Below are 16,121 nucleotides of genomic sequence, written 5' to 3' on the forward strand. Positions count from 1 at the left end.
ACTGTGCTCACTGTCAACACCAGGTGATAACCTTATATAGAAAAGATCCACGCAGCATCAGTGTAAGTTGAAAGTAACGTGATCTTCCTGTTTGTGTGGGTTTGATTTGGAAACGCTGCAACCATATAGTCACACCAGTGGCAACCTGCACATATGGACCAGCTCTTCTGCAAGGTTACTTTTTTCCTGTTGCGAAAGCATATTCAAGATCTTAAAATCCAAACTGAAAGGGCCAGAAGCATGTGCGACTTAAACTGCCGTGTCAGCAGAACGCAGAAGCCTCACTGCAATTTACCTCCAGAAGACGATTCACAGAAAATTGTCAATCGAGTTTTTGTGTCAGACATTTAGTTTTTTGTTGTTGTTGTTGAATACATGATTACACCTGAATAATGAGTCCTTGACCGATCCTCTAACGCCACCGTCAGTCCAAACATTTACATTTGAATTCATTTGTTTCGAAAACTCTTCATTCACATCTATCTTCTGGATCGAGGGCTGCCGTGCAAACTTTCACACGTTTGCTCCTGCCGTCGTTTGCATGAACTACCAATGTCTTTTCCAGAACTCCACGCCCTCCACAGCGCGGGAAATATCAGTTCTGCTTCAGCAGATGCGAGCAGTACATCAGGTGTGTGTTAGGTCAAACACAGAGAGACAAGTTTTGCACATAGACCGTATATCGCTGTAAATATGGATGTAGCAATAGACGCTTTGGTTTCTACTCTCAGAAAATGAAGGCAGATTGGAGGCTGCCATCTTTGATTTTTGTCAACGGTTTTACACTGCTAAGACAGCATGGGGTCAAAATGACTTATTTGTATAGCACTTTTCACAGAACACCTGTCACAAAGTGCTTTAGAGTAATGGAGAATGACATAAAGATCAGAGATATAAGGGTAAAATTAGAGATCATATTAACAGTACATAATACATAAGATCAGGGATGTAGGGATAAGATAAAAAGTCACACAGTATAAACAGCACATAATACACAATACAAGACAACGCTGAGTTGGGTCTAAAGGAAGTTTGTTGGCGGAGCGTGGTGGATTTGAACGAGGGTCCACCCCTAGTTTTAAAACAAGTCTGAGGGAAACAAGTCTCTCAGCAGGTTCTGTTCAGATGACCTCAGGCTTCGAGCCGAGCTGTGGGGCTTAATTATTGTATCAGCGATAAACATGGGAGCCTGGCCATGTAGGAGCCCTAAAGGTCAGCACCAGGATTTTAAACTGGACATGGTACACAACAGGGGGCCAGGGGAGAGATTTTAGTAAAACAGGTGTGATGTGGGACCTCCTGCTGGTGCTGGTCAACAGCCTCACAGCTGAGTTTGGACATACTGGAGATGAGCCAGCTCTTTCTTGTTGAGGCACGTGAACAAGCTGTTGCGGTAGTCTAGCCGTGAGGATACAAATGCATGGATGATCACTTCAAGCTCGTTCTTAGACACCACGGGCCTGAACTGAGTGATATTGCGCAGCTGGAAGAAACAGCTTTTAACCAGCTACCTTGAGTGGTGGTTTAGTGGCATGGTTTCATCAAAGATCACCCCAAAATTCCTCAGCTGAGAGGCTCAGATCACCTAAGTGCTGCTTTATAGTGGGGATGGTACTGACCCCAACGATAATAGGACACAGAGATTACACAAAGAGGATATATCAAGTGGAAAATAATTTGTATATTTACATGAAACATTAACTGCTGGAGTCAAGCTTCTTGTTAGTGTGCATAGATTTAAAAGTCTTCCATAACAGGATCACAACTGTCTGGTTTTTCAATGATTTATTTGCTATTCAGTTTAAACAGCAACGTGTGCCAAAAATCAACCTGTGACTTAAACCAAGAAATCCCAGTAGCCTATTCTATTCAGACTTTATCAAACTGAATTCTAAATGTTCTTGTTGAAATGAGTTTACGCATATAGTTCCATTGTAGGCAATGAAATCAGTGTAAAAGCTGTTGGTTGCTTGGTTTTTACTTACACTCCCATATAATTGCCCTTTATGTTTACATGACTGAAACACAGAGGGTTTTTTTCTTTATTTCCTTGACTAAATTTGTGAAATGCTGTATTTTCATTTTAGCTGATCAGATTCTTGTCTCTCCACGTATATTAAACCAGGCTGTTTGAGTAAACGTCTTCTATTCCATAACAAACATTACAACCACATAACTGTGGAGAATCAAAGCCTAACCTCACTAAAGCGTGGAAATGTTTTCCAGTTGCCCTGACAAAAAGAGGTCATATTGTATTTTATCCACTTAACAACACAGAATGACTGGATGATTCATTAGCAGTTTTTAATCCAAATTAAAAGGAAAGACAATTGGTTCCCTTGATTTAGATCAGCGTCGTGTTGTGGTTGAGTGGCTGTAAAACTTTGCTCCACTCTGTGGGTGCGCGTGCAGATCTCACCTTTTTTTTTTTTTTTTTTTTTTTTGAAACGCGTGGCGCATTTCTCACAGCACCGCGCGTGCCCTCCGTCACGAGAGGAGGAGGTGACGGAAGCCTAAATGCGGGTCTCGGCCGGTCGGGATCGGGATGCGGTCTCTCTCCTTGGTGATGGTGACTCGTGGAGGCTGGTGTTGTTGTTGCTCTGACGTCATGCCGAGCTACAATGGAGCCGGCGAACACGCGCATAAAAGCCGGCGTGAAGGATCCGGAGCTCCCAGCTCGTGCTCCGCGCCGAGGGGAAGGGCTGACACTCCGACATGCACCGTCCAGGCTTCGCTCCCATCGTCCTGCTGCAGCTCAGCCTGCTCGGCGTCCTGCAAGGTGAGGTCCTGCACGAGCGTCCGTGGATGGAAAGTTGAAAGGAGTTTTGATGCATTTTTGGGATACGCTTCCTTGAAGGATGCTTAACAGCAGGTGTCTTCACAGGCTTTGACATGATGGAGTAATCATTTCTACTTTATGTCTGTTTTTAGTTGGACAGCTGTGCAAAAGTTTGATTTGTATTCTGTTCCTTTATTTTGTGTTTATAGATTCATAATAATGAATTTTTAAAAAAATCAGGTGCATTTGTGCACTATACTGAATTTCTGACTCATTTTTGATTGTTCCCTGCATGTGATTTCGCTCCATTCATTTGGTGTGTTTGATTTGTTTCAGGTGCCAAATGGACATACAGTGGTAAGTCTGAAAGTATGGGACTATTTATTACACGTGAGCCATATTAATAAAGTTTTACTGACTTTACTGAGTAACAATTGTCTGATGCTGCACTCCAGCATCTGAGTCAGAAAGGATGCACTACAGAGGCAAGGTAAGTTTATTTCTGTATCACACCACAAGGCAATTCATGGTGCTGTACATGGACTTAAAATACCACACTAAGAGATAACTCAATAAAGACATTTTAACATCTGTTACAGACGAATAATTTTAATTAACCTGAATTGAGTGAATCAATCATGGAGCAAAGGCAGCAGGAAATGATCCTCAAACCTGTTCCTGATGATTTATATGATGATCTGACTTCTTCATAACTGATGGAAAATAATAAGTTAAACTTCTCTCTTGTGTAACTGTCCTGAACATTGTTGACTTTTTCTGACATGAATTTCTGCTGACCATGGAAACGTTGTGGCATGAAACTGATCATGGGCTTAGTAACTCCATGCCTCCCAGAATGCATCTTCCCATTTCCCTGAACTGACATCTGTAACCTGCCTCTTTAAAAAGATAGAAAGACCCTTCCTTGTGTCTGCACCGTCTCGGCTGTATGTCGGCTGAACTCCTTGCTGCAAGTAAAACTGAAAGTAGACCCCAAGACTCCAATGTTTCTGTTCATCTTTTTAAGCAACAATGTAAATAGAATAGAATAAAATAGCCTTTATTATGATGATACCATATACAATGTAATTGAGAAGTTGCCCCCTCTTATAGTTATTGTCAAACTGCCCAATAATAAGACATGCATGGTAAGAGTTTTTTTTAAGAGTGCTTCTTTGTCTGAAAAAAAAGGGGGGAAAAAAACCCGTCTGTGACCCTTGTTTGACTCGCAAAGACAGCTAGTACTGGCATCAGCCCCGTCACCTCCAGTAATGGTTGAGTTCATTATTTGCTCTGCAATTATAAAACATTTCAGAAGTGGCTGACTGCCTTCATCTGCAGCCTTAAGGTCTCCAAGCCGGGACTTCTTGAACCATGACTGTCTCTTACATAAACTGTGCTCTAAGCATGACCTCTCGTCACCAAGTCACTGCATCTCCAAAAATCTATTGCATTTTTACATTTCTTTTTTTATTAAGAAAATAACTATTTAAACTGAGCACAGGAGGCATCTGTTTAACAAAAATGCACCAACTAATTATTGTGAGTGTGGAAACTGGCACTGAAATGTCAAAATAATTATAGTTTGGTGAAATTGTGCTCATTTAAGAGCGAGAGATCCTAATGGGTAATTATTTTGATTTCTTCATAGAACTGGTTAGTTACTTCTGAACATTTAGAAACCACAGCTGAAACATTAGGAAAATGTGTGACTCACTACAAAGGATGCTTTATGAAGTATTGTATTTGTGGTGATTCGACCTGTTCTGTTTTAAGCTATTTGTACAAATAAATATACATTAAGTACAAAATAATGATATATCAAACAATGCCAGCTCTTTTTAACGATAACATGCTGATAAAGAAATAATATCAGAGTGGGAAAAGAAATTAAATGAAATTTCTTTGCATTGTGGATGTTTGCTAGTAGTGATGATAAATTTACAGCTAAGTGATACAAACCATCACCACCTCGATAATCCTCTTTGACGATAAAAACAACAAAATTCGACTGGATTAAAATGATAATATAATAAAGGTGATAATGATTATAATTTACCCACCTTGCTGTAGCACTGAAGTAAATCTGAATAATTCACTATACACAAAGAATTGTGCTAATCCTGCATTTTGAGGATTAATTCATAAACAAAAAGAGCCACATATTTAGGAAACTGCCCACAGGCATGCGTGTTCCACCAGGGACCGCCACAGGAGCCCCAGAGGCCACCGAAGGTCCAGCATCAAAGGGCAGCCTGCATCAAAGTGTAACACGCAGGAAGTGGACAGTCAGTAACTGTGGCCATAAGAGTGACTTTCTTTCCTATTTTAGGGAAGATTTGCCTTGATTGAACTTTGCACCAAACAAATTTTCAGCGATTTCGCAGCTTAATTTGATGCCTTTTGGCAAGTCTTACACAATCAATCCCCGCTTGTCTGACGGCCGGGTTGGGGACAGGCTTCGTGCTGCAGCATTTGAATTTAACCATGGCCATCCTGCATGTGGGGATTGCTGGTTTTTTTAGAGAAATTGCAGGCAAATGAGTAGCGATACTGTGACAAAAATGAATGCATTGCTACATGCAAGAGGTGCATTTTTTTTTTAAACATTATAACTATTTTCACTCCAATAGAGTGTCATTCTCTGCAAAACACCATTTTTACTTAATTTACTGTAGATTTAGTGTTTGAGAATCTCTATGAGGATGCTCACACTTACAGAGAACAAAAAAAAACATCCAGGTGGTCCTTTCAGTCATTATTTTTTCCTCTTGTTGCATTTTTTTCTCTTTCCAAAGCTGTGCGAGCCTAACTATCTTTGCAGACATGTTATGGACAGACACCCTCAAGCCGCTGAGGTCACTGCATGACTCAATCTATAAATGTGGTGATTTTCAGCGTCTTGTGCTTTACAGAAACCTTTCATTTTGAGAGAGACCGCCTTCTCACTGTCTCTCTGCATGTGCAAACAACTGCCCGCTTCTCACTCTCGTTGCAACAGAAAGGGCAGAGCCGCAAGCCTCTCCCAGCTCTCCCTCTGCATTGATGATAATATTCACCGTGATTGCACGTGAAATGGTCTGTAAACTAGAGTGATTTCTGCTGGTCTTTGGCAAAACATCTGTGAGATTGCCTCACACGTGAAAATACAGTTTGGTGGAGAATATGCAGAGCTTTTCTCTTTCTCAGGTGTCCCAAAAGTGATTTATCTAATTTCCACTGGATCAGATTTATTAGATTTGCCTTCAGGATGTTTTACTGGATGTGGTGGATGTTGTTGCAGGACCAGAAGGAGAGCACCACTGGTCCAAGCATTATCCTTACTGCGGCGGTGCTTTCCAGTCTCCAATAGACATCAAGTCCGACCTGCTCAGGTTTGATCCAACCTTGCGTCCGATTGAGGTTCATAACTACAACCTGTCGCCCAACGAGCAGCTCACCCTTGGAAATAATGGACACTCTGGTGGGTATCTAGCAGGAAAATAAACAAAAAATGTTCAACCGTTGTCTCCTATAGGGAGCTTCACTGCATCAAACCATGCAAATATTTAACAGAGTTGTGTTTTCTTTGCCTTGTAATCTGCAGGCTTTTGAAATCAAAGCGATATCTGCTCGACTTTTTCATTAGAAACAGTCGAACGTAAAAGCATAGGCATAATTTCTGGGTCAGCCTTCAGAAAATGATAGGAGGATGCTCCGTTTACATCTGCCTCAGCAATTTTCAGAAAATCACTGTCTTATTATCTTAACTGGCTTTGCCCTCGAAAGAAAAGCCTGGATGTTTTTTCTGAGGAAATGAGAGTAAAGATTAGTCATTTGTGCCGTTTCTGCTGGGATTTAGCAAAAAAAAAAAAAGCTAGATTCACTTTAACATGATATATCCAAACACTTTTCAGATTTGACTTGTCATGATAACAACTATAAACTATATTTAAGAACTGCTATTTCCTGCGATTTCAATGAAAATCAGTGTGAAACTGAACAGGCAAGTTCGCTACAAAATCTGTAAAATACAATATTTACTGCAGAGATACCACAAACAGCAGACAAATGCTAATGTGTGTGTAAGTGAAGGGTCCTCAACACCACAGGCTGAGTGGCATCATCAGTGTGACGCGTGTTTGAGAAGAGCTGACTAAGGTTTCTCGTGTGTAAGCATTCATCAGATGCTGACGAACGTGAGCAACGCGCCCTGCGTCACGGCGTCGCTAAGTGCCTTAAATGTAGCTCCGCCACCCTGACAGCAGATGCTGACCCCTTCAGCTTAAATAAAGTTGATATCTTGACGTGAACTGAGGCGATACCCCCGCTGCTTTGCGGAATGTGCTGAGATTTTATTTTTATTTTCTGTTCCACAGTGCAGATTTCATTACCCTCTAGGATGCACATGACCGGCCTGCCCAGCCGTTACACTGCAGCTCAGCTTCACTTCCACTGGGGCTCCTCCAGCCGGCCCGCAGGCTCCGAGCACACGGTCAACAGTCGGCAGTATGCAGCAGAGGTAAACACGCTCGGCCACTCTCAGCGTCCGGACCGGGGAGCTGCACCAGCAAATAATTCGCAAATAAAATGTATCCTAGAAAAATGACTAAGAATTTTGCAGTAATTTTACGGAATATGTTTTTAGAAATGTTAAGTGATGCATATTTCAATTTCAGACTTCTGTATTTGCAATTTATGGAAAACAAAAATAGAAAAGTTAATTGAATTTAAAATAGCTGAAATTACTTTTCAACTTTGTCAAATTTATGTCCTTTTGACCCCTCTCCATCAGTAAAAGGGATCTTTAGGAAGCTGTATTGTGATGCCTTGCGGTGTCAAACATGACTGCAAATAGTATAATGATGATAATTGGGGGTTATTATCGCAGTGAAATGACTTGCGTGTGTCTCAGGTCTTGTATGTTATTGGTTTGTGTGTGTTCATAATGATATACGTGTCTCTATAATCACACTTCTCTGTGCGTAATGCATTTATACATGTGTGCTACGTTTTACGTGATATTTTTGCGGCACTACCTGTAAAGGACTCTGTCTTCACCGCCACCTCAGACAGACCTCTCTTTGCGGAGACAGACAGGCCTGTAAGTTGGGTTTGGATTTGCCCTCAGTTCTGACTCACAGGCTCACTTTTGTCAAACCAACGTGTGATGTTTAAAGTCGCGACTGCTGCAGTGGTTTTCAGCGGGAGCAAAGACAATAACGCGCTGACTACAAAGCACATGGCATGACAAGAACGAGCCTTCCGGTCTCTCAGGGCAAAACGAGAAGTACCAGCTGAGAGGGCCGAAGACAGTGGAGCTGAGGACAGACGTATTTACTTATCCTTGGAGGCACACGCAAATCTAAAGCTGTTGTGCAGATTTGTTTTGAAGCGACACCAGTTTCTCACATTTTTTACTGCGTCAGGCACAGTCAGTGTTTCTCCACAGTCAGTTTCTACTGCATCTGAACAAGTGAGCATTCAGTTGAAACAGAGCATGAACTCAGTGTTTCGATGAAACGTCAGCACAAATTTAAAAAAAAAAAAAAAAAAAGAAAACAGTGTGATGAGGTCTCTTAGGCGGCACTGGAGGATTACTCTTTTCCTGGTCTTTCTGAATCATCAGGTGACACCATACACGTATATTTTTTAAAATACTTTGTGACTTGAATGCTACATGACTGGCAGGTGAATCAGAGCCACAGACACCTTTCAGAACTGATGCTGCTCAAACCAGAAACTCGCACACGCTTTGCACAGGCATATCATTACTGGAGTTTCTTCACCATGACTTTATCTGTATATATAAACAATACTTTTTGCAGTGTTGGCAAAATATATTTGGCTTCTGACATTTTGATTTGTAATTATCAGTGAAGTAAATGTGGATGCGTTCATTAAAAAGTCGCCCTTCAAACCACCACAGCTCAGATTGTAAAGGAGAGACAGTTGTGATCGCTGTTGTTCTAATTGTTTTTTTTTTTTTTTTGTCACTCTACACATCAGTTTAACACCATTTGTCGTCTAGTTCCGCAAACGAAAAGGCAGAGACAGGACATAAGTCAGGTTCAGTCAGTATATTACTGGATAATATGTCAGCATGTCTTACCTCTGCTGGATTTCAGAGGATTAGAGCACCAGGCTATTATTTTCTTTGGTTTTTAGCCTCCTCTGGAACAGAGCGTCTGTCTGTGCTGTTTAACGTGTGAAGCACCGTAAGCATTTTTCACAAAGTAAGCTGTTCACTCTGGTAAAAGCAACGCCAGGATTTCTCAGTCATGTTTGAAAGTGAGTTTAAAAGAAAGAAGAAGACTGGTTTATTTAGTTTGGGTGCTTTAGAATTACAGTGTGTATATGCTGAAACGGCTGCGACCTGAGAGCTTTTACGTGCCCGTGCACCAGCTGCAGCCACAAGGAAGGTGCTGCGGCCTGACCTGAGCCTCCGAGCGGACACGTCAGTGCCTCGCATCTTTTCAAGTGTTTCCAGGCTCCACAACCACAGCCTCTTGATGACATGTTGTTTAGGATGGCTAAATGATGGTAATTGAAGTTTTCCCCAAAATGGTGCAAATTTTAAACTTGAATTCACAAGACGAAACGCAGTCTGGAAACACAATGGCACCACAATTGACCAAAATGGGTCACATTACTGTGTGGATATAAAACGCCAACAGTTTCAACATATTTTCTTTTTTTTTCAACCGTTTTTTATTTTTTCCCTCTACAGATGCATGTAGTGCATTACAATTCAGACAAGTACCCAAACATGTCGATGGCTGTGGACAAATCTGACGGGCTGGCAGTGCTGGGAGTCCTGATTGAGGTGAGCCTGTGCAGAGTTCCTGTCGGTGTCGAAATTCTTTCATTTTACCAAAGTTAAACACCAAATTTGTTCCCCATGCAGGTTGGGGAGTTCAATCCAGCGTATGAGAAGTTTTTGAAATTCATCAATGGCATCAAATACAGAGGTGAGTGGAGAACACTGCACAGCTCTGACCACTGGAGCTCTAAATAAAGTAAAAAGCAACCCAGAAACCATCTACCACATTTATTTGTTTCATTTCATTTGCCAGATCAGAAAGTGCAGGTGCCGGGTTTCAACGTCAGAGCCCTGCTGCCGTCTCGGCTGGATGAGTATTATCGCTACGACGGCTCCCTGACGACTCCTCCATGCTACCCCAGCGTGCTGTGGACGCTGTTTAGGAATCATGTCACAATTTCACGCAAACAGGTGCTTGAAAAAAGTTTAATTATTGTTGAACTGGTCTAAAATTAACGTGGTCTTTTTTTCGCCACTTATAAAATTTCTAAATATTTTAATGCTCCTTCAAGCACAGTCTGGAAAAGCTGTGTGTCTGACATTCTTCTGTCGCGTTCTGTCTTTTTAGTTTCTCAGTTTAGCAACGGCGCTGTACTCCTCCCACGTTCAGGACTCGGCCCCGGTGCCACTGAATGGCAACTACAGGAAACCACAGCTTGCCGACAGTCGCGTCGTCCTGGTATCTTTTAAAGAAGGTAAGTATGGTCTTCGTGGAAAAAAAAAATTGAAAATAGCTTCAGTGTTAGAGCATGAGTGCAAAGGTCACCCATGATATTGCTGCTGAGCTGCTTTAATAAAGGCTAAAAGACAGGTTTGGGCGATTTGTGGCCACTTCCTCTTGGGTGCAGCGCAGGTCTGTCACTTGGCTTTTGGCTTGTTTGGCGTCACCTGCTTGTGGCTGAATGTTTCTGTCGATCATCTTAAAAGTTGATTGACAAGCTTGTTTGAATCTAGGCCATCTTTTAGGATCCCATCAAGTCAAACCGCACCACCGACATGCCCAGAATGTCTCCCGCCCTTAAATTTGTCTTGAAAAACGTGCTTTTAAGTGGTTTCCTGGTCCACCGCTCTGTGTGGCATTTAAGGCCCGTGCAGTGTGTTATCAATGTGCATGTTTTTTTGTCATTTTCAGAACTGTGCTTTCCTAATGACACATGCTTTGACATGGCAGAGGGGGAATGTATGCCATGAGGCGCTGGCTTGTGCTTTTAGTGTTTGACTGTAGACGGTGCTGCTGCATGCCGGCCGCGAAGGCCCGCCGCCATCGTTCCAAGCGGAGTCTCCCACTTGTGGTGATGTTTAACAACATTGGCTCTGTGTCTGATGCAGGCAGAGGACTGCATGGCACTCTTACAGTCACATCCCCGTTCACGAGGAAGCATATCGTTCAGCAGCTGATGGTGGGGGACCTAGCGGACCTGGCTGATGAAGGGTTGTATCAACTCCTGCCAAGTGGCTCGGAGACGCTTCATGCTGGAAAGAAGAAAAACCTCAAGAACCAACAGAGTGAGACTCTGGCCAAATCCCAGCAACAAATGCTGAATCCATCCCTTTTGAAGAAAAGCCAGACCAACCGCTATGTGGGAAAGCTGGGGCCGGCTGAAGACCCGCTGTGCTACGTTTCACTGGAACACAGCGTTTTCCATCAGCTCAGACAGTCCCACACTGAAAATCAGCTGGTCCGGTCTCTCAGAAACGCCGTTTTCCCTCAGCTCAACCTCAAGAGCTACTTGGACTGTCGGTCAGACTTGGCTCTGGCGACCGTCAGGCACATTCTGCGAGGACGGCCAACGGATGAGGCTGTCGAGTTGGATCACTCGTTGACAAAAGCCCTGATGAAACAGAGGAAGACGTCCACATCAATGAACCAAAATGTTGCAAAGACAAACTATGGTGCCCTCTCTCCCGCCACTGCTTCCAGGAAACTACACACCCAGGGCTATCCACATCCTTGGCTTTTGCCGATGGAGTGGGAAGACTAGAGAGATTCCCGACATAGTTGAGACTCATGTCGTCAGTTTGTGTAGCAGACATCAGTCGTGTTTCCCCAGTGAAAGGCTGATTTCCAAACTCTTTGCAACATTCCTGTCAACAGTCTTTGCTTAATATACTTGATATTTAAAAAAAAAAGTTATGTGCACATAGTTATGTTGTCCCACAAATACTTTTGTAGGTTGTTTTGCTTTAATATTTAATAAGTATATTTTATTTAAGCTATGTATTCAGATACATAACCAGTCTTCAATGCATAAAAAAACAAAACAAAAAAAGATTCAACGCACGTGTCTCATGCGTAAGACTCTGTATGCTTCAGGCCACAAGAAGTACCGAAAATGACTGACAGACATTTATGGTGTCACACTGGATGCCAAGTTCAGTTCTATAGCATGGTAATTGTGGAGCTCAGCAAGTAATTATTGTCTATCACAATATAGAGATGCAGCTAAACCAAAAAGGAATTCGCCAGAGCTTAAGCACTGTATGCAGCATCCCTGTTCTCTCCTACAGTTTATGTTTCTTTTCCATTTCACGTTTTCAACAAGTAAACAAACTAATACTGTTTTCAATAAAAGCATCATACTGAAATCATGCATGGTTAATGTCTTTCCTACAAGTAGTTTTGTACTCAGGATTTACGGAAGTGGAGCATTTAAAGACACTTTTGTGGAGAAAATGCATAAAAAAATGAACATTTATTTTTTTTTCCCTGCACGGTACAGTAATAATCATCATTTGCTTTAACAAATTTCTTCTCTGTAGGATCGCAGATGTACTGAACGTGTGAGGGAAAAGCTGGGAAGCAACATGTATACAGACTGGACAGTATACTTAACACTCATACATTTGACTTCTATATTTGTACAGAACAGTATGTGAAGCATAGAGTTGCGTTTTCCGACCGAAGTAGAGGTTAGAAGATTCTGTACATACCAAGACATCCGAGTGCAGTGAGGAGGCTTCACTGTGTTCTTACATTTATGATGACTCCTCAGGGTTAGTTATGTTCTTCTGTGTAAGTTGTAATATAAGATGGAATAAATTGTTAAATGATTCGGTGAACAGACTCTCATCCAGCCAGTTTGACATAAAAAGGCCTTAAAAAGAATATTGTCAGACGACTCCTCACTTGTGAACGTTGGTTTCTCGTATAAAATGTCTCGTTGTTGTGATTTTATTTGTTTTCTTTGCTCACCATGAAACCCATTTAGACTCAAGCCTTTTTTTTTTTTTTTTTTGGTACCACATCTGGGCCGTCTGTCACTCTGTAAATTTTGTTTTCACTATTTCTCTCTTTTTTCTCTGCAACTCAGATGACCTATCTTGGATAAACACTGGTATGTTGTTCTTGTGTATTTCCGTACTCCTTTTGTTTGTGTTATTTATTGTTTTGGGTTTCAGTTTAAATGAAAAAGTAACACTCGAGAATAAATAACACAGAACTCAGGTCCAATTAGTTCATTATTGTCTTTAATAATAATTCAATAATTTGCTACACAAACACATGCAACCACGCACACACTCTAAACTATTCTGCTCCTCTTGCTTCGTGCTCTGCAGGTTTACTGGTTCCGGTGCTGGTAATCTCTGCTGTGGGCCTCGCCCTGGTGGTCTCTCTACTGTGCTGCCTTTTAAGGCTAAAAAGGTAGGTAACAGGAAGAAAACAAGGGATTACACTGCTTACTAAAAACTCATAAATAACCACTGAATAACTTTTTTTTAAGGTAGAGAAAAGCTTGTCTGGTCAATTATTTCTATTAATGTCGACCGTCTCAAAAGGGGTAGTATCTCACTTCTCTATGGGATGCTTGTGTGTCTGAATGTACCAGACGGGAAGAATTCAGAGAGCAAATAAAAAATATACATAGCTCATATAAAGTAAACATATGGATCGAAAGTGGTTCCAGAGAATGGCGAACTAACCTCAGCTGACCCGTCGTTCTGAGAAATAAGGAGTTTACTGGGGTTGTGTCCTCATTAGACGGGGTTTTGGGAATGTATACACTCACTTGTGCCACTCTTAGTTGACCTTGACAGCCGTATAAATCATGAACCGATTTCATGTAATTGTGGCTTTTCTAAAAATGACAGAGGAAATCCTGGAAAACATTTGTTGGGTTTGTGTCACTGAGTGACTGGTGGAGGATACAGTAAGCTAGTAATGAAGGAGCTTCCCCAAATCGAGATAACGATCTTCACAACATTATGGCAAATATGAAATGACTTTAGATATTTACTTTGTTAGGACTGTGTGATGATCATTTTTTAGAAATGAATGATGAAAGGAAGTGACAGTTTCCTCTTCCCTTTTGAAGAGGAACCAAATGTGAGGAAGATGGAAGTGAAATAAACAAACAGGTGGAAACCAAGCTATAAAACTTAAACAAGTATGTAACATTTACTACGAGGTGGAATTAAAAAAGAAAAGAGACGTGTTTCTTCAGAGAATGTTTTCTACCAAATGACTCATGGTCAAGCATAAACGCAGATCAGAAGAATTATGACATTAATATATTAAGACTTGGAAGCTGCGTCCGAAGGGGAAATGTGCTTTGAAGCTTGATCTTCATTGGTGTGATCATGTTGCCTCTTCAGTTTCTTCAGGCTAGTAATATATAATCCACTTGTGGTTGTGAAAAGACAATGTGACAGTGTGATCTCAGATGGTTGGTGGTCAGTTTCTGCGATTAAATGTTGTCAAACGCTGCTTTTTTCACAAATGGTTCTCTCGTCTTCCTCTCTTCACCTATATTCACTGAAAAATAACACCAGGTAAAGGAAATGTTTGAAAGTAAAAAACATCCCTACGTGCTGGATGTATTTAAGGACACAGCAAAGCAATGAGAACTGCGACCTTTGAACTAGAAGGTTGTCCAGAGAGACTGTCCCTCCTCCGCAACTTGAACCATTTCTTTTACCAGAGAGAAAACACTTGAATCACCACAACAAGCTGAATGAATTCAAAGAAAACCCCGTTGTTCTTCTGTGTTTCAGATCTGCTGCGGAGCAGGACAAAAGGAAAACTGCGACATACAGCGCTGGAGAAAAAGACGAGTACGGTTCAAGAGTCTAGAGTATTGATCTGGGTTTGATTCAAAGCTCAAGAATGGCTGGCTGGCTTCTTCTCTCTGTGTGCGTGTGTGTGTGTGTGCGTGTGTGTGAATAGTCCCCGGGGTCAGTTTGGGCATTTCGGGGAAGCATGCAGTGTTTAAGTACGTCCCGTCAAGTGTGCATGCAGCTGTGAGGTTTTGAGTTCTTTTTCTCGAGCTACAGTCTGTGTTGTGGCCAGCTCAACGCGCCGGACCTCCGCGCCGGACGTCTCATACTGTACGACCACTTCTTGATATCGAGAGGGACAGCTGTCCTCTGTGATCACCCTCCCCTTGTCTGACATGATCTGCTGAGTTTCTTAAGGAGACCTCCGAACGAAAGCTCCCAGGCAAAGACGGTCAGTTCAGAGCGGATCTGCTGAGAGTCATAGGTCACGTCCGATCGTGGCGCCCGTTCCCCCGGGGCTTCCCACCATGCGAGAAAGTCCAACCACAGTCCAAACAATAGGTGGATAGGAGTTGACAGGCATCGCTGATGGTAGGCTACGCCACATTTTCATCAACCCTGTACTTAGATCTGCTCCATGGATTTTATAATAGGAGGGTGCTTAGCTGCATACAAACACGGCTTCATTGCTGTGAATAATGCTGGGAAAAAAAAAAAAAGGCTTTTGTGCTTCCAGGCTACACGTGGGATGACCTTTAACCCCGGTTCGCCATTCAGATCACAAGACCCTCTGAGAGAGAGTGTAGCCTGTACAGCTGGGAGGTCACTTCATCCTCCATTCATGACATTCTCACCAAGTTCCTCTCAGACCTTTCATTATTCTGACTGTGATCTATCAAAACGTTGTTTTAGACATTTAAGTTGTCCCTGACTTCATGTTGTTGGAAAAGTATTTTTGTTGTTGTTCAGGGAATATTTATTGACATTCTTTTTGCTATTACTGTATGAACTCAACTCAACCTGAAAAATGTTATCATCATTAGTTTTGAATCTATTTTGCAGGGGAGATCTGGTAAAAAAAACAAAACAAAACACAATCGTAGAACCAATACATATAAATTAATATCACAATATGGAACAGTACAACTTATCCAACTGCTCAGACAGTCAGCAGCAACTCTCCTTCAACACTTTACCAATGACAGCCTTGGATTTATTAATGGTTGACTTTCCTAATTTTAGATTTCTCTAAAAAAAGAAAGACCACCAATGTTGACTTTTAAAAGAGAGTTTTTTACAGATCTTTCAAACCTTAGATGTATTTAACAGCAACCATTGCTGCTAACCGACTGAACTTTACCAGATATCTGCACCGATATGTAGAAGTTGACTCAGTATTGCTGAAGTATGCCAGCGCTCTCCACCCACACTTTAGTACAATTAAACATAATTGAAGAGATAAAAATAAAGTAATTAGAAGGGGAGAAAATTGTGTGGTGCTCACATCACAATAGCTTCTTCCGCACAATGCTTGTATTCTTCTTG

The 16,121-nt window shown here is 41.8% G+C and overlaps 1 protein-coding gene across 1 annotated transcript; it reads left to right on the top strand.

The window, feature by feature from the left end:
* Positions 1–2,715: 2,715 nt before the first annotated feature.
* Positions 2,716–12,142, top strand: ca12 (carbonic anhydrase XII). Its single transcript, XM_030096191.1, has 9 exons — positions 2,716–2,779; positions 3,116–3,136; positions 6,063–6,242; positions 7,138–7,280; positions 9,489–9,584; positions 9,666–9,729; positions 9,835–9,992; positions 10,150–10,276; positions 10,911–12,142. The coding sequence occupies exons 1-9, from the start codon at positions 2,716–2,718 to the stop codon at positions 11,561–11,563; spliced, it is 1,506 nt and encodes a 501-aa protein (XP_029952051.1). The 3' UTR covers positions 11,564–12,142.
* The last annotated feature ends 3,979 nt before the right edge of the window (positions 12,143–16,121 follow it).

Source organism: Salarias fasciatus, chromosome 7 (assembly GCF_902148845.1).
Source record: "Salarias fasciatus chromosome 7, fSalaFa1.1, whole genome shotgun sequence".
NCBI lineage: Eukaryota > Metazoa > Chordata > Actinopteri > Blenniiformes > Blenniidae > Salarias > Salarias fasciatus.

Bases quoted from the DNA above. Each gene is read 5' to 3' on its own strand.
- ca12 (XM_030096191.1), top strand. From the start codon at position 2,716: ATGCACCGTCCAGGCTTCGCTCCCATCGTCCTGCTGCAGCTCAGCCTG. The intron at 2,780-3,115 runs GTGAGGTCCTGC...GATTTGTTTCAG, and splicing joins CCTGCTCGGCGTCCTGCAAG to GTGCCAAATGGACATACAGT. The intron at 9,993-10,149 runs GTGCTTGAAAAA...CTGTCTTTTTAG, and splicing joins TCACAATTTCACGCAAACAG to TTTCTCAGTTTAGCAACGGC.